We start from the raw sequence: 27,472 nt of genomic DNA on the forward strand, positions 1-27,472 counted from the left end.
AAGGCGAGGTCAGTACAGGTGCATCAAAGCTGGGACCGAGAGACTGAAAAACAGCTTCTATCTCAAGGCCATCAGACTGTTAAACAGCCACCACTAACATTGAGTGGCTACTGCCAACACACTGTCAATGACACTGACTCTACTCCAGCCACTTTAATAATGGGAATTGATGGGAAATGATGTAAATATATCACTAGCCACTTTAAACAATGCTACCTTATATAATGTTACTTACCCTACATTATTCATCTCATATGCATACGTAGATACTGTACTCTATATCATCGACTGCATCCTTATGTAATACATGTATCACTAGCCACTTTAACTATGCCACTTGGTTTACATACTCATCTCATATGTATATACTGTACTCGATATCATCTACTGTATCTTGCCTATGCTGCTCTGTACCATCACTCATTCATATATCCTTATGTACATATTCTTTATCCCCTTACACTGTGTATAAGACAGTAGTTTTTTTGGAATTGTTAGTTAGATTACTTGTTCGTTATTACTGCATTGTCGGAACTAGAAGCACAAGCATTTCGCTACACTCGCATTAACATCTGCTAACCATGTGTATGTGACAAATAAAATTTGATTTGATTTGATTTGACTTGTGACTCAAATAATAGTGACTTGGTCCCACCTCTGGCAATAAGTCCAACTTCTAACAGCTTGGATTAGTTTAGAAAAATATATGTTATTTGTCTTTGTCTAAAAAAAAAAATCTAAATGCACTCGCATATCTGAGCTATCTTTTTTGCAGGTGCATGGTAACAGTTGAATAAGATGAGAAAAAGCAGGAACCTGCACACTGCCCTTGATTGTATCACTGCTCTTTAAGAAGCTTTATTTATCGGCCTCACGGCCTTCGTCAGGGCTTTTGAGGCTGTTACGTAAAGCTTATTAAAGATCAGTGATACTATCAAGAGCAGTGTGCGGGTTCCTTCTCTTTTCTCATTTATCTTTGTGTAGCATAAGATCAATCAATGTGCATGCAAAAACACACATTGAAACAAACAATTCTAAAAAATGTACTTGCAATAGAGCATGCTGGGAAATATTATAATAATGGGTGAGGCTTTTGAGTGTGTGTGATGACTGTACCTTTATATTCAAAATATTGGGTACAAAAATGATACACTATTATAATAGATTATCAGCACATGTAACCTAAAAGGTACAGCACAGTACCATGTGAGATTATATGTGTACCTCTGAAAGGACATTATGCAAATGTTGATATTTTTGTACCCCTGTTTACAATACTGTACTCTAACCATACTCTTTCTTCTGAGAGTGTAGAGTGTGTGTGTGTGTGTGTTTGGGCTGTGCCCACCTTGATGCCACCCCAGCCCTGGTTGGCCAGGAAGTCAACCGGAGAGCCCAGGCCAGCTTTGTACGGGAACCTCAGGAGGAAGTCCAGCTCAGTAGGGTTGATCTCCTTCTTCATCAGCAAGATCTACTCACACACACAAATAAATAGTATTCTCATCCACCAAGCAGAAATGTTCTACGTAAGTATATGGGCATATGTGTGTCACCAAATGTCACTTTGATTCTGTAAGTTCCTATTTTGTCAAAAGTCATTCTGTCTGCATCCCAATCGATACCCTATTCCCTATTTAGTGCTCTAATTTTGACCAGGGCTCATAGGGCACCCTATTCACTAGTCTGCCTGGTGTGTTTTCTGACCTGGAATGCAACCTGAGCGATGAAGGTAAGCTTGTCCCTCTCAAACAGGCTGCGGTTGGTGTACATGAACACAGAGTAGGTGATCTGATCTATCAGGTTGTTCACTCTGTGTTTCACCTCGTCCGCCGGCTCTGTAAGCATGATGGCCACCTCAAACACAACACTGAAAGCCTACACACACAGACAGACACACACACACAAAACCAAGTTTTCATCAAATATTAGTTCTGAGGTTGATAATAAAGAATTGAGTATTGAGTGTGATTCTAAAGTCCTGTGGAGTGTTACCTTGAGGGAGAACTGGTAGATGGGGTTGATTTTGTTCAGGTCGTTGAGGATAAAGTAGAGCAGGGCAGCTCGTATTGATGCAGGTCTGTAGTTCTCTCTGGCCTCGTTGATCTTAACCTCTGTTATCTTCGCTTCGCGCACCTGAAGGCCACAAACCCAAACATTCTCCACTCACCTTCACACCATAATAGACCATCATTAGAGAAAGTGTGTTTGTGTGTGTATGTACCTTCTCCTCGATCTCGGTGGCGGTTGCCTTGGTGATTTCCAGGTTCTCTACGAGGGCGGTGTCTCCCAAAAAGTTTCCGGAGGCAGCCGAGAGGCGAGCCAAAAGAGAGTCCTCCAGCTGCTTCAGCACAATCTTAAAGTTGTTTTGCTGCTTGGTCAGCTCAGCCTATATACACATCGCAGAGTAACGGGGACAGGTTAGTCACAGCACCCGGAGTAGAGTAAAGGTGCCCTTAGATGCTGATCTTGGGTCAGTTTCCCCCACTAATGGTTAAAACGGTTGGGGAATGTAGAAGCTGATCCTAGATCAGGTTGTGTGGTTCCCAACATTTCACCCCGGAGCCACACCACCTACCACTCATCCTGAAGAAATCCACTTGAAGACAGGGGAACTGACTTTTTTTTTGTCACAAACCATATCAATTATATCAATTATATTGGATATCATTTTTCATTGCTTGATTTGGCTTGCCCTCTCTACACACACAAAAATAGTTCTACAGTGCCAAATAAGGGTTATTTGGCTTGTAACCATAGCAGATCCCTTTTGGAGTGCTATATAGAACCCTTATTTGAAGGTACTATAAAGAACCATGCTCATAAGGTTCTAAAATAAACCTTTATGGTGCAATAAAGAACCCTTTCCTAAATGACAAAGAATCATTAAAAAAAGGTTCTAGCAAAGGGTTCTTTACCTTTATGGAAAATGGTTCTATAAATAACCTTTCTCGATCTCAAAGGTTCTACAAAGAACCTTTTGAAGAACCATACAGTTTTTATTTTGGTTAGCCATATTAAATTGTAAAAATCATTTAGTTCTATTTGTAAGTAAAGGAGGCTTTGTTGTGAAATTGGAAGCCGATTCTAGATTTAATTTTGGACTGGAGATGCTTAATATGAGTCTGGAAGGAGAGTTTACAGTCTAGCCAGACACCTAGGTATTTGTAGTTGTCCACATATTCTAAGTCAGAACCGTCCAGCAGTGATGCTAGTTGGGCAGGCGGGTGTGGGCAGCGATCGGTTGAAAAGCATGCATTTAGTTTTACTGACGTTTAAGAGCAGTTGGAGGCCACGGAAGGAGTGTTGTATGGCATTGAAGCTCATTTGGAGGTTTGTTAACACAGTGTCCAAAGAAGGGCCAGATGTATACAGAATGATGTTGTCTGCGTAGAGGTGGATCAAGGAATCACCCGCAGCAAGAGTGACATCATTGATATAAACAGAGAAAAGAGTCTCCCCGAGAATTGAACCCTGTGGTACCCCCATTGAGACTGCCAGAGGTCCGGACAACAGGCCATCTGATTTGACACACTGAACTCTATCTGAGAAGTAGTTGGTGAACCAGGCGAGGCAGTCATTTGAGAAACCAAGGCTGTTGAGTCTGCCGATAAGAATACGGTGATTGACAGAGTCAAAGCCTTGGCTAGGTTGATGAAGACGGCTGCACAGTACTGTCTTTTATCGATGGTGGTTATGATATCGTTTAGTACCTTGAGCTTGACTGAGGTGCACCCGTGACCAGCTTGGAAACCGGATTACACAGCGGAGAAGGTACGGTGGGATATGAAATAGTCAGTGATCTGTTTGTTAACTTGGCTTTGGAAAGGCAGGGCAGGATGGATATAGGTCTGTAACAGTTTGGGTCTAGAGTGTCACCCTCTTTGAAGAGGGGGATGACCACGGCAGCTTTCCAATCTTTCGGAATCTCGGACGATACGAAAGAGAGGTTGAACAGGCTAGTAATAGGGGTCGCAACAATGGCGGCGGATAATTTTAGAAAGAGAGGGGCCAGATTGTCTAGCCCGGCTGATTTGTACGGGTCCAGATTTTGCAGCTCTTTCAGAACATCTGCTATCTGGATTTGGGTGAAGGAGAAGCTAAGGCCATACAAATTTGACTTGATGTATAACAGATGCCCCACTTAACAATAGACCAAACAAATATACAAATAAATGTTTTACATAGATTCATTTTAAACTATTCCTTTTGACGAATCGATTGATTCGCTTCGTCACTGTTGTGGTTGGGATTCGGTTCAATCATGGTGAATAGAATCGTGGGAATCAAGTTTGTGAATTGTAAACAGTAAAATAAAAAATGTAGTTGCCTTCCTTATGGATAATATTGTTGCGAAATTGGATTTGCAGATACATTACATTACCAAAAGTATGTGGACACGTGCTCATTGAACATATCATTCCAAAATCATGGGTTTTATGGAGTTGGTCCTCCCTTTGCTGCTATAACAGCCTCCACCCTTCTGTGAAGACTTTTCACTAGATGTTGGAACATTGCTGCGAGGGACTTGATTCCATTCAGCCACAAGAGCTTTAGTGAGGTTGTGCAATGATGTTAGGCGATTAGGCCTGGCTCGCAGTCGGCGTTCCAATTCATCACAATGGTGTTCATTGGGGTTGAAGTCAGGTCTCTGTGCAGGCCAGTCAAGTTCTTCCACACCGATCTCGAAAAAACATTTCTGTATGGACTTCGCTTTGTGCACAGGGGCATTGTCATGCTGAAATAGGAAAGGGCCTTCCCCAAACTGTTGCCACAATGTTAGAAGCTGTAGTTTATGCTTTCAGTACTAGATTAATTCTCTGACCCTTTGATTGGGTGGACAATATGTCAGTTCATGCTGCAAAAGTTCTAATAGGTTGGAGAATGTCCTCCAGAAGTTATCATAATTACTGTGTAAGTCTATGGAAGGGGGTGAGAACCATGTAGGCAGTATACCATATTTTATGATATACCGGTATTGATGCATGGACCAGTTTGGATTTTTACTTTACCTTCTATACCGGTATTTTAATATTTGGTTGTTAAATGTGATATGCCATGTGTAATGTCAATGTTTATAGTTTACTTCGCTACTTCAGTCATCTCTCTTCGCGCCACTTTCCACACAGACCTAGCCACGCCCCCTGTCACTCAAGGAGCGCATTTGATGTTCCTCAACCACGAGACACGTTTAGTCTGCATGGTCAATGCAGCACATGCAAAATTGTTGATAACAATGAGGTTTTTTTTAATAAATCCACTAGTGTTCTACAATGACACTATTAGCTTGTGTTTCTTACATCAGCAAACAGCTAGTTCGTCTTTTCTTAGCAAGTTGCCCTAAATCTTGTGAGATGATAATTGTTAGTCGCTAATGCTAATAGCTAGCTAGCTAATAAATGTACTGAGTAAGAGCAAACGTAGCTAGCAAATACAGCCTGATAATACTAGTGATGGTGTAGACCTAAATCGGCATGTGGTTTATGCAACAGTATCTTCTAAATCAAAGAGGAATATCCAAAGCAAGAATATGTTAGCTACATGAAGTAACTAAGAGAAAACATGCAATGTAGCCAAAGCTTATAGGGTCCCCTAGGAAACACTTTATTTCCTACCCTGTCACAATAACCTCCCTGGCATTTTAATTTGTTGTCATCTCAAACAACACTACTAAAAGTGCTCACTATTATATCCTAACTATAGAATTAGAATAGTCATTCTATTTCCATGATTCCAACAGTTTTTCTTGAAATCGCAAGTCAAATCGCAATTGCAAACATTTGGTTAAAAATATGTACCAGATTATTTGTCCATGTAGTGCAGCCCTATGTGGCAGTGTGGAAATTATCTCAATTGAGCAGTGGTGTAAAGTATTTAAGTAAAAATACATTCTTTTACTACTTAAGTAGTACTTGCAAGTATTTTTTACTTAAGTATTTTTTTTGTTGGTATCTGTACATTTTTTGTTTGTTTTTTGACTACTTTTACTTCACTACATTCCTAAAGAAAATACTGTACTTTTTACTCCATACATTTTCCCTGACACCTAAAAGTACTCGTTACATTTTGAATGCTTATCAGGACAGGAAAATGGTTCAATTCACGCACTTGTCAAGAGAATATCCCTGGTCATCTACTGCCTCTGATCTGGAGGACTCACTAAACACAAATGCTTTGTTTGTAAATTATGTCTGAGTGTTGGAGTGTGCCCCTGGCTATCTGTAAATGAAAAAGAAAAAAAAGAAAATGGTGCCATCTGGTTTGCTCAATATAAGGAATTTGAAATTATTTATACTTTTACTTTTGATACTTAAGTATATTTAAAATCAAATACTTTTAGACTTATACTCAAGTAGAATTTTACTGGGTGACTTTCACTTTTACAATTTTCTATTAACGTATCTTTACTTTTACTCAAGTATGTCAATTGGGTACTTTTTCCACCACTGCAACTGAGTGCAGGAAATGCAGAAGTGCTGAAACTTGTTTTGGTTGAAGTTTAATTGAACAGTATAAAACAATAAGATTGGAGAAAGGCTCATTGAAATCACTTAGAATGTATGTGTTGCCACCCTAGTGTTAACGTGTGAAATGGCTAGCTAGTTAGCGGGGTGCGCGCTAATAGCGTTTCAATCGGTGACATCACTCGCTCTGAGACCTTGAAGTAGCCTACCTTACTCTCTGTGCTCTCTCATCTGGCAACAGCGGACTTACAGTGGCACATGCACACACAGAGTTGTAGGCTACATGTGGGAGCTCTTTAGCATCTTGAAAATGCGCATTTTTTTTCCAGATTTTGTCTTGGTGGCAACAATTAAGCAGCTGTACAACATAGAGGAAACACTGTATTCATCTCCGGTCACATTTTTTAAGACCATTGAAAACTGAATTTAAGACAAGACGGCCCAAGTCCACAACAAACCGTTTTGAGGACAGCCGTTTTAACAAACCCCTCATAGAGTTTTCTGTCTGTTGCTGTTCTTGTTAAGTTGGATTTGGCCTGCTCAAAGTGCGCTTCGAAGTTAGACCGAAAGAGCTCGCCACCCAGCATTGCCTCCGCCATAGCCTACAGTTCTTCATTCTTCTCCCCACCGCCAGAGAGAAGACAGGGAGCAAAACCATAATTTACCTAACTCTAGGCTGCTATAAATATTTATTTGGTTTGTCATTCTATAATTTTTAATATATTTGATTTGGAATTTATCAGAATACTTTTCCAGAAATAGTTTTGCCACCTCTAAGTATTCTCAAATTGGAAAAAGTAAGGGAGCGCCACTCCCCCACGCTCTACACCCCTGTCTACAGGTGTAGACAACTAAAAGACATTGTGATGAGATGTTCCCGACCACGTCCGAAAGTAGTCAGACAGGCATTGTGAGATATCTTAGGCTGCGTTTATACAGGCAGCCAAATTGACATTTTTTTCACTAATTGGTATTTTGACCAATCAGATTTGAAAAAGAGCTGATGTTAAAAGATCTGATGTGATTGGTCAAAAGACCAATTAGTGTAAAAAATATCAGCATTGGGCTGCTCGTATAAACGCAAGCTTACAAGAGTAGAAGAATACCTGTCAAATAATTTGCATACAGGGAGAATATCTGGTCACAATGTGGACACAGTGGACGGATAAGAGACATTTTACTACCATGTGTAGATGCAACAGCTACAATCAGAATGTAGATCAGATCAGAACAAAGGACGCATGCTAGCTCTAGGTATAAAAACGGCTTCTGTCACCTTGAGCTCTTCCAGGTCTGGCCGTTCCTTAGCGACCACGGCGGCTAGCAGCTGGTCCTCCAGCCCGTCTCTGGTAACCAGGAAGTTGATGAGCGTACACTGAGCCTGCATCTCAGGCTTGTAGTGAGGGTTGAAGTACTTAGTGTGCAGGATGAGACGGAAGCTAGGGCTGTACTCTACCTCCTTGTCTCCTATCCGGATGTACCTGCCAGACAGAATGCATGAGAGCGACTGAAGGACAATTTTGTTTTTATTGGATGGCAAAGAAATATAATACATTTTAGGTGTGGCCCTCCGGACCTCAGTGAAGACCAAATGTGGTCCTCAAGGAAAATTAGTTTGACATCCCTGCCCTATGTGGAGTCATTGTGTGTGTCCGAAATGGCACTGTATTCCCTAAGCAGTGGACTACTTTTGACTGGTCAAAATAATATATATCGCAATAGTACCAGGTCAAAAGTAGTACACTAAATAGGGAATATGGGATGCAGACATTGTGAGGAGTCATAGTGGCCCAGTGAGGAGTGTCAGAGGGCTGTAAGTGGTATATAGAGGTGATGATGACGTACTTGCCCTTCTTGATGGTGTTCCTGCCCAGTAAAGGGTCCAGGACGGGTTCTACATTCTCACTGATGTTCTCTAACAGCAGAGTGTCTCCGTTAGACACAGCGCTCTCGATGCTGTCCAGGTACCTGCACACACACACACACACAGGATAGGTAGTATATCAATGCCTGGTCAACAAGACCACACACTGGCTACTCTATCAGGACTGTGTGTGAGAAGGACTGACCCTTTCTGTCCCAGCCGGATGACTTTAAGGTTGTCTCCGTATTTCCTTTTGATCCACTTGATTCCCTGGAGCTGGGCATCCACGATGAGTGGCCAGCGTTCCGTGTTGCACAGGATGGTGGCGTTCTCAATGGACATGCGGTCACTAGGCAAGCCCTGGTTGCTCCAGGCAGCGATGTCTGCGTCATCGGTCAGCAACATCAGGGGGTCCAGCCCCTCTGTGATCGGGATGGGGACCTGGGAGAGGGAGGGATGAAACAGGAGATTACTACAGTATACTACATCTGCATCACTTTGCTGGTTAGCAAATGTTTAATTGATAACACACATATTCATGCAAGTCAATCTCCTTTCAGGTGATTAAGTCATGTTGAACTAATTTATCATTCTATTCATTCAGTGACCCGGGTCTGACTGTGATGTTTCCGTTACTGACGTATGGTTTGTGTGCTGAGCCAGGAGTGTGTGGTGTACCTTGAACTCTCTGAGGTAGTGTTAGGAGTGTGTGGTGTACCTTGAGCTCTTTGAGGTAGTGTTAGGAGTGTGTGGTGTACCTTGAACTCTCTGAGGTAGTGTTAGGAGTGTGTGGTGTACCTTGAACTCTCTGAGGTAATGGCAGGAGTGTGTGGTGTACCTTGAGCTCTTTGAGGTAGTGTTAGGAGTGTGCGGTGCACCTTGAACTCTGAGGTAATGGCAGGAGTGTGTGGTGTACCTTGAGCTCTTTGAGGTAGTGTTAGGAGTGTGTGGTGCACCTTGAACTCTCTGAGGTAATGGCAGGAGTGTGTGGTTTACCTTGAGCTCTTTGAGGTAGTGTTAGGAGTGTGTGGTGTACCTTGAACTCTCTGAGGTAGTGTTAGGTGTGTGTGGTGTGTGCTGTACCTTGAACTCTCTGAGGTAGTGTTAGGCGTGTGTGGTGTACCTTGAACTCTCTGAGGTAGTGTTAGGAGTGTGTGGTGTACCTTGAGCTCTCTGAGGTAGTGTTAGGAGTGTGTGGTGTACCTTGAGCTCTCTGAGGTAGTGTTAGGAGTGTGTGGTGTACCTTGAGCTCTTTGAGGTAGGGCAGCCAGTACTTGTCCATGAGTTCAATGCGGTACTTCTTGGTGAAGTAGCCCACGTAGGAGACGAAGGCAGAGATGAGCATGACGTCACCACTCAGAGTCTTCTCCTGGATCTTAAACTGGGCCACCGACTCTGACCAACGCACCTTCTCTGATGCCAGACCCCCCACCAGCCTGCCAGAGAGAGACACAGTCACACCACGTGTCAATATGACAGTTATCAAAGATGGTAGACTAAATCTTATTAAATCAAAGATATAATTTCAAATTCTAAAAATATTAAAATATCTCTATACTTATACTGAATCAAATGTTCAAAGACACAGTTTGAATTTAAACCAGGAAGGCACAGGCAGTGAATGTCATCCCATGTCTGTGGTTGTGTTTTGTGGTGCAGTGCTGTACTGTACTGTAGCTGCACGTCACCTGTTGGCCAGAGAGATGGTCTGATTGGTGGCGTCTGCTTCCTGTTGACACCTCAGCTTGTCCGATGTGGCCTTCTCAAACTCCGATGTCAGTTTGGCCAGGTTAGCATTCAGTTGCTAAATACAAGACCACAACATCCCTCTTTCATGGATAATAAGACCGGGAGGGTGAGAATAGAAAGACAGCAACAAGGCACATTTCTGTTTCACAATGGAATTATTCTATTCTACACTGTAAGTTTATGTCAACTTGAGTCAAATCAAGGAAACCAGCTACAATATTATTTCTAGTTCACTCAACTTAATAAGAAAAGTTCTGCTAACATACATTCCTGAGTTGTCTCAACACATTTGTCAAAGTTGAGTAAACTCGAAATCGTATTGCAGCTGGTTGCCTTGATTTTTTAAAGTTGACTCAACTTTTGATTTCTAGTCCTCTCAATTTAACAATGCAAGGATATCATCAGCTAAATTATTTAAGCTCCATGGACCAATGTAGCGAATTCGATGGGTAGCCCCGACCTGGTCCAGCGACGGTCAACCCAATATCTTAGCCATTACGCCAAGAGAACCGAAGTTGGATGAACTATAATAAATATTTTTACATTGCGGGTCTCAGCAAACTAAACTCTATTGTGGGATCAACTCAGCTATTTGTGTTGCAGGATTTCAAATTCAACTCAGATTGAGCAAAAATCGAATAAAATACAATTGTATTTGTCACATGTTCCAAATACAACAGGTGAAGACCTTACAGTGAAATTATTACTTACAAGCCCTTAACCAACAATGCAGTTAAGAAAAAATAAGTTTTAAGAAAGTATTTAATAAACTGAAGTAAACAAATAAAAAATAAAAAATTGAAAAATAACAAATAATTAAAGAACAACAATAAAATAACAGTAATGAGGCTATATACAGGAGGTACCGGGAAAGAGTCAATGTGCAGGGGCACGGGTTAGTCGAGGTAGTATGTACATGTAGGTAGAGGTAAATTAACAGAGAGTAGCAGAAGCGTAGAAATGGGGGGGTAGCCATTTAGTTAGCTGTTCAGGAGTCTTATGGCTTGGGGGTAGAAGCTATTAAGCTGCCTTTTAAACCTAGACTTGGCGCTCCGGTACCGGTTGCCATGCGGTAGCAGAGAGAACAGTCTATGACTAGGGTGGCTGGAGTCTTTGGCAATTTTTAGGGCCTTCCTCCGACACCGCCTGGTATAGAGGTCCTGGCTGGCAGGAAGCTTGGCCCCGATGATGTACTGTGCCGTATGCAGTACCATCTGTAGTGCCTTGCTGTCGAGGCTGAGCAGTTGCCATACCAGGCTGTGATTTGTACACCAAGGAACCTCTCAACCTGCTCCACTACAGCCCTGTTGATGAGAATGGGGCCGTGCTTGGCCCTTACTTTTCTTGTAGTCCACGATCATCTCCTTTGTCTTGATCACGTTGAGGGAGAGGTTGTTATCCTGGCACCACAGTCAGGTCTCTGACCTCCTCCCTATAAGCTGTCTCATTGTTGTTGGTGATCAGGCCTACATCTGTTGTGTCGTCGGCAAACTTAATGATGGTGTTGGAGTCGTGCTTGGCCATGCAGTCATGGGTGAACAGGGAGTACAGGAGGGGACTGACCCCTGAGGGGCCCCTATGTTGAGGATCAGTGTGGCAGATGTGTTGTTACCGACCCTTACCACCTGGGGCGGCCCGTCAGGAAGTCCAGGATCCAGTTGCAGAGGGAGGTGTTTAGTCCCAGGGTCCTTAGCTTAGTGATGAGCTTTGAGGGCACTATGGTGTTGAATGCTGAGCTGCAGTCAATGAATAGCATTCTCACGTAGGTGTTCCTTTTGTCCAGATGGGAAAGGGCAGTGTGGAGTGCAATAGAGATTGCGTCATCTGTGGATCTGTTGGGGCAGTATGCAAATTGAAGTGGGTCTAGCGTTCCTGGGATTATAGTGTTGATGTGAGCCATGACCAGCCTTTCAAAGCACTTCGTGACTACAGACGTGAGTGCTACGGGTCGGTAAACATTTAGGCAGGTTACCGTGGTGTTCTTGGGCACAGGGACTATGGTGGTCTGCTTGGATTACATCTCCGGATTACATCTTCTAACTAAAGGCAACTGTGACAAAGAGAGGGAGAAGCATCCATCCATGTATACGGGTAAGAGAGTCTAGCAAGCTACATTTTCAGATATTACCATTTTCTAATTTTATCAGGAAGTCGTTTTCATTTCAAGTTAAAGTGTACTGTTAGCTAGCTAGCTAACGTTAGCTGGCTGGCTACGCGTATGATCTGTGTAGTAATATTATTTGTATCTCAGAGCCATTTGCATTGCTAGTTATAGCCTAATGTTAGCTAGCTAACGTTGAACCTGGTTGGTTAGCTACCTGCAGATTCATGCAGGGTAGTAATGTTGGGATTATGGTTAATTGTTTAGCTAGCTAGCTACATGTCTAAACAAAAGACTCCACTATGCAAGTAACTATTTCACTAGAATGTTTATGATGTCACTGCGACAACAGTTGATAGCCGTAGCTGGTAAATTCGCTCTGGCTATCTACTCCGATTTCAGAGCACTCTCATCTGAGTGTGTCAGAGCGCAGAATAACTGACGAATTTACGAACGTTAAATATGGCTGTGTGTAAACATTGGCAAAAAAAGCATAATTAAATTGTTGCCAGCAGCACAGATACATTCACCAACGCTCTGGATAACATAAAAACAGCCTAACCAGGTCTAGGGCGAGTAAAATGGTCAGTGAGCTGTTCTCTCATTTCAGTCTGGAAGTAGCTAGCAGGCTAGCCAACGTTAGCCAGTTAGCTTGGGTGCTTGACTGCTGTTTTTGGGTCAGAAAGCTCAGACCAACCCTACTTTTTGGCCAGAGCTTCCAGTGTGCGCTCTGAACGCTCCAAGAGGCGAAACGCTCTGAATTTACGAACACCCAGAGCACACTCTAGCACTCCAGATTAAATTTACGAACAAACCCATAGTATAAACCAGCCTTTAGTCTTGAAATCTTTGGTTGTTTACTACATAGCCTCACATGTGAATCCTTAAAGAGAAGGGTGGGGCTAAAGCTTTTAAGAGGGTGTGAACGATGCTGAATGGGTGTAGACAAAGAAGAGCTCTCCAGTAGGTACCAAAACATAGATAGGGCCATTTTTTCAAAAGTGAGGTTACACGTTTATCAACTTTCAAAGCAGAATTACTTTACCATTGTTCCCACTGTAGTGTATGATATACCATTTCCTAGCTCTTAGTCTCTCCTTTTATCCAATGTAAAAAACACTATTTCAAATCGAGCCGATCGGTCATATATAAGTGAATTCGCCAAATACTTTTGGTTCCCTAAAATGGGGAGATTATGTCCAAAAAGTGCTGTAATTTCTAAAAAGTTCACCTGATATTTCACCTGAAAATACCCTCAAATTAAAACTGACAGTCTGCACTCTAACCTTTTAGTCATTGTATCATTTCAAATCCAAAGTGCTGGAGTAAAGAGTCCCCCCAAAAATGTCACTGTCCCAATACTTTTGAAGCTCACTGTAGATGCACATCTTAAATCAGGTTACAGACCAGTTAACTAGGCCTAAGACCCCTAGATTTAGCGAGTGCAACTATATTAGAAGGCCAGTTAATTGGTTTTGTAACAATTCTATTGTATTCTCTCACATTGATCTTGGTCTTGATGATGGAGAGTTTGTCCAAGGCAGCGGCTAGCTCAGCATTGGCCTGGGCCAGAGTCTGGCGTTTGGGCTCCACATCACAGTACACCTCGTAGAACATCACAATGTTGATGCACCACGAACACAGACCTGCAGCAGCAAGTGACTTAGAGCGGATGTATTCTGGCTCGAATGTGGGGTCGTTCTTAAACGGTCTGCACAGGGAATAAAAAGAAGATACACACAAAATCTATCATCAACAAGATATAAAAGAAAATAAGGGGAAAGGGGACTCAAATCTTCAGAGAAATAAGGATTTCCTGATGAATCAGCCAAAGTGTTTGGATGTCAGCTAGGTTTGTGTTTCTCACTGGAAGGCCTTAATGCAGGTGTCAGGGATGTTCTCCTTGTTGTAGTTGATCAGGGCGTCCAGGAAGGCATCCACCTTAGCCATGACGTTCTTGGCAGCCTTCCAGCTCTTGTCTTTAGGCACCTTCCCTCCGGGGGCCATCAGGATCATCACAGCACCCATCACGTTCACCACCGCCTCCGGAGGTGAGCCAAACGACTTCAACTCTGTCAGGTTGTTCTGCAGTACAGGGGGAACAGAGAGGTTATACGACACACAGAGTCACTTAACTCACTGAACAACACATACATACACTCTTCAGCATTTTCGGCTCACTGCAGTAGTTTCAATGCTCGATTCCTACTAATCTTGTTAACTATCCTAGAATGTGTTGAAAGCTCTATACATACTTACACACACACATACGTTATGTTCTATCACCGTGGGGCCCTAAAATGAATTTCCATTCAAATTCCCTAAACTTAACTATAACCACTAACTCTTTACCCCAACTCTAATTCTAACCCAAACCCCTAAACTTAAAATAGCCTTTGTCCTCATGGGGACGTGGGAAATGGCCCCTACGGGAGAATTTTCCTTGTTTTATCCTTGTGGGGACATTTGGGGATTTTAGAAACCAACCCCCCCACACACACACATCCAGACCTTGTTGAGAGTGTTGAGAGCCTCCTGGGCAGCCAACAGTGCAGGTTCTGCTTTGGCCAAGTCCTCTTCACAAGACCTCTGTTTCTCTCCCACATTCTTGGCGATTACTTGCACTTTGAGCTCCTCATCGTTGGCTATGACCTTCTCCTTGGACACTTTCTCTGTTTCTACACCGACCACCTCGATGAGCTTGTCAGCATCCTCATTCTTCTGCTTGAGCTCCACCTCCTGCACGGCCAGCTTGGCCTTCAGATCATCCACCTGGTGGAGGGGACACACACATCAGAAACATGGGCACCAATATCGATAATTCAATGATATCGATATGACGTAGGCATGATATCGTTTAAAACTTATTTTACCCGCTTTCTACACTCTTTTGTAAAAATAAATAAACGCACCAGCATTTCCTGCCGCACTCGGCGTATGGCTAGCAGAGCAAAGACATAGCATGGGTTCACCCATGGTGTCACGTCCTGACCTTAGTTTCTTTTTTATGTCTCTGTTTTAGTTTGGTCAGGGCGTGAGTTGGGGTGGGCATTCTATGTTTTGTATTTCTATGTGTTTGGCCTGGTATGGTTCCCAATCTGCTCCAGGTTACCACGCTGCTTTGGTGGGTAGTTGTTTTCTGTCTCTGTTCCAGACAGGACTGTTTTGTTTGTTCTGTTTTGTTCTAAATCAAATCATCAAATCAAATTTTATTTGTCACATACACATGGTTAGCAGATGTTAATGCGAGTGTAGCGAAATGCTTGTGCTTCTAGTTCCGACAATGCAGTAATAACGAACAAGTAATCTAACTAACAATTCCAAAAAAAAAAAAACTACTGTCTTATACACAGTGTAAGGGGATAAAGAATATGTACATAAGGATATATGAATGAGTGATGGTACAGAGCAGCATAGGCAAGATACAGTAGATGATATCGAGTACAGTATATACATATGAGATGAGTATGTAAACCAAGTGGCATAGTTAAAGTGGCTAGTGATACATGTATTACATAAGGATGCAGTCGATGATATAGAGTACAGTATCTACGTATGCATATGAGATGAATAATGTAGGGTAAGTAACATTATATAAGGTAGCATTGTTTAAAGTGGCTAGTGATATATTTACATCATTTCCCATCAATTCCCATTATTAAAGTGGCTGGAGTAGAGTCAGTGTCATTGACAGTGTGTTGGCAGTAGCCACTCAATGTTAGTGGTGGCTGTTTAACAGTCTGATGGCCTTGAGATAGAAGCTGTTTTTCAGTCTCTCGGTCCCAGCTTTGATGCACCTGTACTGACCTCGCCTTCTGGATGACAGCGGGGTGAACAGGCAGTGGCTCGGGTGGTTGATGTCCTTGATGATCTTTATGGTCTTCCTGTAGCATCGGGTGGTGTAGGTGTCCTGGAGGGCAGGTAGTTTGCCCCCGGTGATGCGTTGTGCAGACCTCACTACCCTCTGGAGAGCCTTACGGTTGAGGGCGGTGCAGTTGCCATACCAGGCGGTGATACAGCCCGCCAGGATGCTCTCGATTGTGCATCTGTAGAAGTTTGTGAGTGCTTTTGGTGACAAGCCGAATTTCTTCAGCCTCCTGAGGTTGAAGAGGCGCTGCTGCGCCTTCCTCACGATGCTGTCTGTGTGAGTGGACCAATTCAGTTTGTCTGTGATGTGTATGCCGAGGAACTTAAAACTTGCTACCCTCTCCACTACTGTTCCATCGATGTGGATGGGGGTGTTCCCTCTGCTGTTTCCTGAAGTCCACAATCATCTCCTTAGTTTTGTTGACGTTGAGTGTGAGGTTATTTTCCTGACACCACACTCCGAGGGCCCTCACCTCCTCCCTGTAGGCCATCTCGTCGTTGTTGGTAATCAAGCCTACCACTGTTGTGTCGTCCGCAAACTTGATGATTGAGTTGGAGGCGTGCGTGGCCACGCAGTCGTGGGTGAACAGGGAGTACAGGAGAGGGCTCAGAACGCACCCTTGTGGGGCCCCAGTGTTGAGGATCAGCGGGAAGGAGATGTTGTTGCCTACCCTCACCACCTGGGGGTGGCCCGTCAGGAAGTTGCGCCTCAGGGCGGCCCGTCAGGAAGTCCAGTACCCAGTTGCACAGGGCGGGGTCGAGACCCAGGGTCTCGAGCTTGATGACGAGCTTGGAGGGTACTATGGTGTTGAATGCCGAGCTGTAGTCGATGAACAGCATTCTCACATAGGTATTCCTCTTGTCCAGATGGGTTAGGGCAGTGTGCAGTGTGGTTGAGATTGCATCGTCTGTGGACCTATTTGGGCGGTAAGCAAATTGGAGTGGGTCTAGGGTGTCAGGTAGGGTGGAGGTGATATGGTCCTTGACTAGTCTCTCAAAGCACTTCATGATGACGGATGTGAGTGCTACGGGCGGTAGTCGTTTAGCTCAGTTACCTTAGCTTTCTTGGGAACAGGAACAATGGTGGCCCTCTTGAAGCATGTGGGAACAGCAGACTGGTATAGGGATTGATTGAATATGTCCGTAAACACACCGGCCAGCTGGTCTGCGCATGCTCTGAGGGCGCGGCTGGGGATGCCGTCTGGGCCTGCAGCCTTGCGAGGGTTAACACGTTTAAATGTCTTACTCACTTCGGCTGCAGTGAAGGAGAGACCGCATGTTTTCGTTGCAGGCCGTGTCAGTGGCACTGTATTGTCCTCAAAGCGGGCAAAAAGTTATTTAGTCTGCCTGGGAGCAAGACATCCTGGTCCGTGACTGGGCTGGGTTTCTTCCTGTAGTCCGTGATTGACTGTAGACCCTGCCACATGCCTCTTGTGTCTGAGCCGTTGAATTGAGATTCTACTTTGTCTCTGTACTGGCGTTTAGCTTGTTTGATAGCCTTGCGGAGGGAATAGCTGCACTGTTTGTATTCAGTCATGTTACCAGACACCTTGCCCTGATTAAAAGCAGTGGTTCGCGCCTTCAGTTTCACACGAATGCTGCCATCAATCCAAGGTTTCTGGTTAGGGAATGTTTTAATCGTTGCTATGGGAACGACATCTTCAACGCACGTTCTAATGAACTCGCACACCGAATCAGCGTATTCGTCAATGTTGTTGTCTGACGCAAAACGAAACATCTCCCAGTCCACGTGATGGAAGCAGTCTTGGAGTGTGGAGTCAGCTTGGTCGGACCAGCGTTGGACAGACCTCAGCGTGGGAGCTTCTTGTTTTAGTTTCTGTCTGTAGGCAGGGATCAACAAAATGGAGTCGTGGTCAGCTTTTCCGAAAGGGGGGCGGGGCAGGGCCTTATATGCGTCGCGGAAGTTAGAGTAACAATGATCCAGGGTCTTTCCACCCCTGGTTGCGCAATCGATATGCTGATAAAATTTAGGGAGTCTTGTTTTCAGATTAGCCTTGTTAAAATCCCCAGCTACAATGAATGCAGCCTCCGGATAAATCGTTTCCAGTTTGCAGAGAGTTAAATAAAGTTCGTTCAGAGCCATCGATGTGTCTGCTTGGGGGGGGATATATACGGCTGTGATTATAATCGAAGAGAATTCTCTTGGTAGATAATGCGGTCTACATTTGATTGTGAGGAATTCTAAATCAGGTGAACAGAAGGATTTGAGTTCCTATATGTTTCTGTCATCACACCATGTCACGTTAGTCATAAGGCATACGCCCCCGCCCCTCTTCTTACCAGAAAAATGTTTGTTTCTGTCGGCGCGATGCGTGGAGAAACCCGCTGGCTGCACCGCTTCGGATTGCGTCTCTCCAGTTAGCCATGTTTCCGTGAAGCAGAGAACGTTGCAGTCTCTGATGTCCCTCTGGAATGCTACCCTTGCTCGGATTTCATCAACCTTGCTGTCAAGAGACTGGACATTGGCGAGAAGAATGCTAGGGAGTGGTGCACGGTGTGCCCGTCTCCGGAGTCTGACCAGAAGACAGCTTCGTTTCCCTCTTTTTCTGAGTCGTTTTCCGGGTCGCTGCATGTAATCCACTCCGTTACACTGGTTGTAAGGCAGAACACAGGATCCGCATCGCGAAAAACATATTCTTGGTCGTACTGATGGTGAGTTGACGCTGATCTTATATTCAGTAGTTCCTCTCGGCTGTATGTAATGAAACCTAAGATGACCTGGGGTACTAGTGTAAGAAATAACACGTAAAAAAACAAAAAACTGCATAGTTTCCTAGGAACGCGAAGCGAGGCGGCCATCTCTGTCGGCGCCGGAAGTAAGTGTTCAGTGTAATTAAAAGATCATGAACACGTACCACGCTGCACCTTGGTCCTCTCCTTCTTCCACCAACGACAACCGTTACAGAACTACTCACCAAAAAAGAAACAAGCAGCTTGGTAACCTGGAGCAGAGGGTTCTGGACTCCTGGACTTAGGAGGAGATTTTGGACAGTAAGGGACCCTGGGCACAGGCTGGGGAATATCGCCGCCCCAGGGAAGAGCTGGAGGCAGCTAAAGCCGAGCGGCGGCGATATGAGGAGTTAGCACGGCAGTGCAACAGGAACGAGAGGCAGCCCCAAAAATGTATTGGGGGGAGCACACGGGGAGTGTGGCTAAGTCAGGTAGGAGACCTGAGCCAACTCCCCGTGCTTACCGTGGCGAGAGGTTGACCGGGCAGGCACCGTGTTATGCCGTGAGGCGCACGGTGTCCCCAGTGCCCAGGCATAGCCCTGTGCGCTACATCGCAGCTCCTCGTATCGGCCGGGCTAGAGTGGGCATCGAGCCAGGAATAACGAAGCCGGCTCCGCGCATCTGGTCTCCAGTGCGTCTCCTCGGCCCGGGTTATATGGCACCAGCCCTATGCACGGTGTCCCCGGTTCGCCAGCACAGTCCAGTGCGGTTTGTTCCACTCCGCCGCACTTGCCGGGCTACAGGGAGTATCCAGCCAGGACAGGTTGTGCAGGCTCGGTGCTCGAGACCTCCAGTGAGCCTCCACGGTCAGGTCGATCCGGTGCCTCCTCCACGCACCAGGCTGGGTGCGCCCTTCACACCGGCGCTGCCAGAGTCGCCCTTCACTCCGGCGCTGCCAGAGTCTCCCATCTATTCGGGGCCCGCTGAAAGGGTCCCCAGTCCGGGGTCGGCGGCGAGGGTCGCCGCTCCAAAGGCGCCACCTAAGTGGGCCCAGACTAAAGTGGAGTGGGGTCCACGTCCCGCGCCAGAGCCGCCACCGCGGACAGATGCCCACCCAGACCCTCCCCTATGGGTTTAGGTTTTGTGTCCGGAGTCCGCACCTTTGGGGGGGGTACTGTCATGTCTTGACCTTAGTTCCTTTTTATGTCTCTGTTTTAGTTTGGTCAGGGCGTGAGTTGGGGTGTGCATTCTATGTTTTGTAGTCTAGGTTTTGTATTTATGTGTTTCGCCTGGTATGGTTCCCAATCAGAAGCAGCTGGCAATCGTTGTCTCTGATTGAGAACCATACTTAGGTAGCCTGTTCCCACATGTGTTTGTGGTAGTTGTTTTCTGTCTCTGTGTCTCTACCAGACAGGACTGTTTCATTTGTGTTTCAGTGTTCAGTTATTGAATACATTTAACATGGACACTTACCACGCTGCGTATTGGTCCGATCCTTCTTATTCCTCATCAGAAGAGGAAGACAATCGTTACACATGGGACTAGCTTGCTAACTCTAATCAAACAAAAATGTTGTCAAAACTTGCAAGATAATCCTTATGGCCACAATGTATTCATGTTTCATCCATACATTTATTTGTTTCTTCACGAGTCAACCACCCTCACCTTATAGCAAACAATGGTGATGGAACAAAGTAGAAGGCAACAGACAACTGCTGGTGGAAAACTTTCTCACATTGTAAGAAAGCTAATAGTTGTTGTGCCATACATGTGTTCTTTACATTCTTTAGTTAATACTTATGCACACTTCATCTGGTTTTAACAAACATGTTTGCAGTTAGGCAACTGGCTATTTTTGCTTTAGTTAACGTTGCTTAACCCCACAACCCCAGCTAGTCAGCAAGCCAAGTACAGTGCCTTGCAAAAATATTCACCCCCTTGGCATTTTTCCTATTTTGTTGCAGTATAACCTATAATTTAAATGGATTTTTATTTGGATTTCATGTAATGGACATACAGAAAATAGTCCAAATTGATGAAGTGAAATGAAAAAAAGAACTTGTTTCAAAAAAATATTTAAAAAAAACGGAAAAGTTGTGCATATGTATTCACCCCCTTTGCTATGAAGCCCCTAAATAAGATCTGGTACAACCAATTACCTTCAGAAGTCACATAATTAGTTAAATAAAGTCCACCTGTGTGCAATCTAAGTGTCACATGATCTGTCACCTGATCTCAGTATATATACACCTGTTCTGAAAGGCCCCAGAGTCTGCAACACAACTAAGCAAGGGGCACTACCAAGCAAGCGGCACTATGAAGACCAAGGAGCTCTCCAAACGGTTGTGGAGAGGTACAGATCAGAAGTACAGATCAGGGTTGGGTTATAAAAAATATCCGAAACTTTGAACATCCCACGGAGCACCATTAAATTCATTATTCAATGGAATTAATCAGAGAGGCAACAAAAAGACAAAAGGTAACCCCGAAGGAGCTGCAAAGCTCCACAGTGGAAATTGGAGTATCTATCCATAGGACCACTTTAAGCCATACACTCCACAGAGCTGGGCTTTACAGAAGAGTGTCCAGAAATAAATAAGCAAACATGTTTGGTGTTCATCAAAAGGTGGGAGACTCCCCAAACATATGGAAGAAAGTACTCTGGTCAGATGAGACTAAAATTGAGCTTTTTGGCCATCAAGGATAACGCTATGTGTGGCGGAAACCCAACACTTCTCATCACCCCGACTTTAAATACAGGGAAATTCTTGAGGGAAACCTGTTTCAGACTTCCAGAGATTAGAGACTGGTTCACCTTCCAGCAGGACAATGACCCTGGCTAGATGTGCTAAGTTTATAGAGACATAACCCAAGGGACTTGCAGCTGTAATTACTGCAAAACGTGGCTCTACAAAGTATTGACTTTAGGGGGGGGTGAATAGTTATGCACGCTCAAGTTTTCTGTTTTTCTGTCCTATTTCTTGTTTGTTTCACAGTAATGGTAATTGAATGTTTGGTTTGTTAAATGTGATACGCCGTGTGTAACGTCCATTTGTATAGTTTACTCCGCTACTTGAGTCCTTCCTCTCCGCTCTCTCTCTGCATGCCGCTTTCAACACCATACCTAGTTCCACCCCCTGTCACTCTAAGTGTATTAGTGAGGCCGGGCACTGATGTTGGGCAGGCCAATCAAGTTATTCCACACCAATCTCGACAAACCATTTCTGTATGGACCTCGCAAACAGTTGCCTCAAAGTTGGAAGCACAGAATCATCTAGAATGTCATTGTATGCTGTTAAGATTTCCCTTCCACTGGAACTAAGGGGCCTAGCCCGGACCATGAAAAACAGCCCCAGACCATTATTCCTCCTCCACCAAACTTTACAGTTGGTATTATGCATCGGGGCAGGTAGCGTTTTCCTGGCATCCGCCAAACCCAGATTCATCCGTTGGACTGCCAGATAGTGAAGTGTGATTCATCACTACAGAGAACATGTTTCCACTGCTCCAGAGTCCAAAGCAGTGGGTTTTACATGACTCCAGCTGACGCTTGGTATTGCGCATGGTGATCTTAGGCTTGTGTGCGGCTGCTCAGCCATGGAAACCCATTTCATGAAGTTCCCGACAAACAGTTTATTGTGCTGATGTTGCTTCCAGATGCAGTTTGGAATTCAGTAGTGAGTGTTGTATTGCAACCGAGGACAGACGATGTTGTCACGCTACGCAATTCAGCATTCGGCGGTCCCGTTCTGTGAACTTGTGTGGCCTACCACTTTGCGGCTGAGCTGTTGTTGCTCCTAGACATTTCCACTTCACAATAACAGCACTTACAGTTGACAGGGGCAGCTCTAGCAGGACACAAATTTGACGAACTGACTTGTTGGAAAGGTGGCATCCGATGACGGTGCCACGTTGAAAGTCACTAAGCACTTCATTAAGGCCATTCTACTGCCAATGTTTTGCTATGGAGATTGCATGGCCATGTGCTCGATTTTATACAGTACACCTGTCAGCAACGAGTGTAGCTGAAATAGCTGAATCCACTAATTTGAATGAGTAGCACAAATAATTTGAAAGGGCACAAATTATATAGAAATCTTAAAATGAAGATATGATATTGATACAGTATAAAATGTAATAGCCTGTTAGTGTTACATTTAGTGCAGGTGGATAACTAACTCCCAGACCGTGTGTGTGGTGGTATACTGTATATCTGACCTGAGCGGAGGTGTTCTCCAGTTTGGTTAATCCGTTCTCCAGGCGCTCCATCTTGGACAGCAGCTCGCTCCTCTTGACGGCCAGGAGGTTCTGGTAGAGTTTGATCTGCTCCAGGAAGGTCTTCGGCGTGGTGTAGTTGTAGCGACGGTCTGACAGCAGGTAGGACTTGGACATCTCATTCACTGTCTTATGGACAAAGGCCATGAACTGGCTCAGAGAGTCCTTCACCTCGGGCTGGGGGGGAGAGAGAAAATCGTACACACAGGAATACAGTAAAAGCTAGATGAGGGGTCTACATGAGGCAACTCAGGGAATGGGCTAGGGATTGTTTTGGAAGGGGGTTGAGGGGTGTATAACGTGTCTTCCTCACCATGATGCCCTCTGTCTCGGAGAGGAAGCGAGCACTGACAGACACCAGCGCCTCCTCTGGCCACTCATGGAACCAGTCAATGGAGGTGCAGTTGACCACCGCAGGGAACTTCCTGGCTCGCACCCTCAGAGTGGATCCCACCGGAGAGAAACACAGGATCACCTACAGGACAACACACAAGCGCACACACACTTTACCCACCTAGCATATTTGGTTCCTTGGAAGTTGTGGGAATGTATGTTTTTGGTTTCACATTGGTTGTGGCAACGAAGCCATACGCTTCCTGACCGGTAAAACTAAACACTTTTTAAATGCTCTGAAAACAGAAGTGAAAATGTAGCCTGATCTGGGAATGTTAATTTTTAGGTTGCAGGGAGGTTCTGAGAATGTTTTACTCTGGTTCCCTGAAAGTTTGCCTGGGAGGTTTTATTAACGCTCTGAGAACGGAAATGATTTGAAGGTAATTAAATAACATTATGCGAACATTCTCAAAATGTTTTATGGTTATTATTTAAAGTTTTTTTTAACACTCTAAGAATGGAATCTAAAGGTTATTTGGAGGTTTTTAACTAACTTCCTTAAACCTTTCACTTAACGTTTCAATAATACTTTTAATACCTCATCACTATCCCTAACTATTTTGGGGAAACTGTTTTGAACTCCAAACACAGATAGGACACATGGAAATGTATTTTCTCATGCATTAATCATGCATTTAATTTATTGTGACACGGCATCAGTGATAATCCAAAATCCTGTGGTCTTCTGTTATCTATCCATGGATCTAGTGAAATCTAATTTTATTAGTCACATCCACATATTTAGCAGATGTTATTGTGAGTGTAGCTAAATACTTGTGCTTCTAGCTCCAACAGTGCAGTAGTATCTAACAATTCACAACAATACACACAAATCTAAAAGTAAAGTAATGGAATTAAGAAATATATAAATAATAGGATGAGCAATGCCTGAGTGGCATTGACTAAAATACAGTAGAATACAGTATATACATATAAAATTAGTAAAACAGTATGTAAACATTATTAAAGTAACTAGTGTTCCATTTAAAGTGACCGGTGATTCCATGTCTATTGTAACAATCCTGGGTTTATAAGCGCGGAAATTCATTCTGCCGTTCGAGCATGCTTTTGCAGCACAGTCAATAGCGCGCCGGACCTCGGGCTCGAAGGTCGAGGGTTCGAGACCTGCTCCCTGCTGTTTCATTACATTGGTGTCAGAAGTGATCGAACCTCCCATCCACGACAGTGCGTGTGCTTGGCCGGTGAGCGCGTTCCTGTAAGACGTAGAGTCGCAAGCTAGCGCGAGGACGCGCTCTTTGAAAGGAGGGAGTAGTGTAACGACCCTGGGTGTATAAGCGCGGAAATCGACTCTGCCGCTTGAGCATGCTTTTGCGGCACAGTCGATAGCGCGCCGGACCTCGGGCTCGAAGGTCGAGGGTTCGAGACCTGCTCCCTGCTGTTTCATTACACTATGTACATAGAGCAGCAGCCTCTAACGTGCAGCGTTGAGTAACCGGGTGGTAGCCGGCTAGTGACAGTGACTTAAGTTCAGGGCAGGGTACTGGGTGGAGGCTGGCTAGTGATGGCTATTTAACAGTCTGATGGGCTTGAGATAGAAGCTGTTTTTCAGTCTTGGTCCCAGCTTTGATGCACCTGTATTGACCTTGCCTTCTAGATGGTAGCGGGGTGAACAGGCAGTGGCTCAGGTGGTTGATGTCCTTGATGACTTTTTTGGCCTTCCTGTGACGGGTGCTGTACAGTAGGTGTCTTGGAGGGCAGGCAGTGTGCCCCTGGTGATGCGTTGGGTAGACCGCACCACTAGGGCTGTGGCGGTCACACAATTTCGTCAGCCGGTGATTGTCAAGCAAATAACTGTCGGTCTCACTGTAATTCACCGTTAATTAACAAACTAATATATAATCTCTTTGCTTCCACACATCCACTGATGCTGACCTTTGGAACAACTACATTTTAAAAAGTCTAATAAACCCATGTAATATAGCCTTCACCTTCACAATAAATCGATTATTTATTTTAGACAGGTGTCACGTTCTGACCATAGTTCTTGTGTGTTTTCCTTGTTTTAGTGTTGGTCAGGACGTGAGCTGGGTGGGCATTCTATGTTGTGTGTCTAGTTTGTCTTTCTGTGTTTGGTCTGATATAGTTCTCAATCAGAGGCAGGTGTTAGTCATTTGTCTCTGATTGGGAACCATATTTAGGTAGCTTGTTTTGTGTTGGGGTTTGTGGGTGATTGTTTCCTGTCTTTGTGTTTTCTGCACCAGATAGGACTGTTTCGGTTTTCACGTTTATTGTTTTGTATTCTGTTCATGTTGAGTTACCTTATTAAAATAACATGAACTCTAACAACGCTGTGTTTTAGTCCGCCTCTCCTTCCCAGGAAGAAAGCCGTTACAACAGGTCTAAAGCATGAAATTAAGAAAATGTAGTCTATTTCAGAAGAACAGAATAGCATACTCTGAGTTGTCCTTATATTAGGTCCTCATCTGGCTATGCCAAATGGCTGTGGGCTACACTAGTTCATTTAGCAGACAAGTGTAACGGTCATCGGTAGAAGTAGGTGAGGACCAAAGCGCAGCGTGGTACTTGTTCATGTTATTTATTTAAACTGAACACTATCAAACAAAGAAACAAAGAAGCACAACCGAAACAGCTCCGTCAGGTGCAAAACACACTAAACAGAAAATAATCCACTAATTTGAAGGGTTGTCCGCATACTTTTGTATATATAGTGTATTTCTTATTTCTCATGTTTTTTAATTTTTTTTATAGTATTACATTGATATTGATTATTGATACTTGGAAACCGATTTCTTAAATTAAAATCAATTGGAGCTGATTTCCTGGTGTTTTTTTTTACAGTCATTTATGTCCAACAATGACAATTCCACACACAAAAAAAAGTTTGGGTTTTAGCTCAGATAACAAATTTGGCCCGCAGGTCGCCAGTTGGGGAACACTGGTGTAAATGTTATAGGGATATTGTTATCCACGTCAGCAGCAACAATGTTAGGATTAAACATTCATAGGTCACCAAGTGCAAAATAACTTGAGCGTGTAACTTCGCTAGAAAGATGTGTTGATATCTAGTAATTGTCTCTGGCCCCCTCCCAGTTAGGGGGAGTGATGAGTTTTACAGCCCGACTCACACAAATCGCTGGTTGAAAACAGTTTTTTGAATTTGTGGATAACTGGAACACATTCTGAGACTCACCAAAAAACAGGACCAAGCCTGGCCTGCTAAAGAGTGACAGAATCCATCCTAGCTGGAGGGGTGTTCTCATCTTATTTATCAACATAGACAAGGCTCTAACTCCTCTAGCTCCACAATGAGATAGGGTGCAGGCAGCAGGCTGTTAGCCATTACTGAAAGAGGTTGTGATAATACCTCATATCTTAAAATAGGAATACTTCATGTTAGATCCTTCACTGACCATAAACCTGATGTGATTGGCCTGACTGAAACATGGCTCAAGCCTGATGAATTTACTGCGTTAAATGAGGCCTCTCCTGCTGGTTACACTAATGACCATATCCCTCTCTCATCCCGCAAAGGTGGAGGTGTTGCTAACATTTATGACAGCAAATTTCAATTTACAAGGAAAAAAAATACTGTTTTCGAATTTTGAGCTTCTAGTCATGAAATCTATGCAGCCGACTCAATCACTTTTTATAGCTACTGTTTAAAGGCCTCCTGGACCGTATACAGTGTTCCCCGCCGAGTTCCCTGAATTCCTATCGCACCTTGTAGTCATGGCATGTAATATAAAAAAGTTTGGTGACTTCAATATTCACAATGAGAAGTCCACAGACCCATTCCAAAAGGCTATCGGAGCCATCATCGACTCAGTGGGTTTTGTCCAACATGTCTCCAGACCTACGCATTGCCACAATCATACCCTGGATCTAGTTTTGTCCCGTGGAACCGATATTGTGGATCTTTTAAAAAATCCTCATTATCCTGGACCATCGGACCACCAACTTATTACGTTTGCAAGTCTTTACTGAAGACTAATTTCTTCAGTAGGTCCTATGATTGCGTGTAGTCTGGCCCAGGGGTGCGAAGGTGAATGACAAGGCACTGGAGTGACAAACCACCCTTGCTGTCTCTCC

At 44.2% G+C, this 27,472-nt stretch overlaps 1 protein-coding gene across 1 annotated transcript in view; it reads right to left on the reverse strand.

The window, feature by feature from the left end:
• LOC112229873 (dynein axonemal heavy chain 17) overlaps nucleotides 1–27,472 on the reverse strand; it is an 87,704-nt gene that overhangs the window by 23,050 nt on the left and 37,182 nt on the right. The window contains exons 53-66 of the mRNA XM_024395987.2: nucleotides 23,322–23,483; nucleotides 22,952–23,185; nucleotides 14,687–14,947; nucleotides 14,043–14,260; nucleotides 13,679–13,886; nucleotides 10,014–10,129; nucleotides 9,569–9,761; nucleotides 8,531–8,766; nucleotides 8,307–8,429; nucleotides 7,738–7,942; nucleotides 2,222–2,386; nucleotides 1,993–2,133; nucleotides 1,705–1,875; nucleotides 1,349–1,471 (exon numbers count right to left, since the gene is read on the reverse strand). Coding sequence (XP_024251755.2) covers nucleotides 1,349–1,471; nucleotides 1,705–1,875; nucleotides 1,993–2,133; nucleotides 2,222–2,386; nucleotides 7,738–7,942; nucleotides 8,307–8,429; nucleotides 8,531–8,766; nucleotides 9,569–9,761; nucleotides 10,014–10,129; nucleotides 13,679–13,886; nucleotides 14,043–14,260; nucleotides 14,687–14,947; nucleotides 22,952–23,185; nucleotides 23,322–23,483 — 2,556 coding nt within the window. The remainder of the gene's footprint in view (nucleotides 1–1,348; nucleotides 1,472–1,704; nucleotides 1,876–1,992; nucleotides 2,134–2,221; nucleotides 2,387–7,737; nucleotides 7,943–8,306; nucleotides 8,430–8,530; nucleotides 8,767–9,568; nucleotides 9,762–10,013; nucleotides 10,130–13,678; nucleotides 13,887–14,042; nucleotides 14,261–14,686; nucleotides 14,948–22,951; nucleotides 23,186–23,321; nucleotides 23,484–27,472) is intronic.

The sequence above is a fragment of the Oncorhynchus tshawytscha genome, linkage group LG25 (assembly GCF_018296145.1).
Source record: "Oncorhynchus tshawytscha isolate Ot180627B linkage group LG25, Otsh_v2.0, whole genome shotgun sequence".
Classification (NCBI taxonomy): Eukaryota; Metazoa; Chordata; class Actinopteri; order Salmoniformes; family Salmonidae; genus Oncorhynchus; species Oncorhynchus tshawytscha.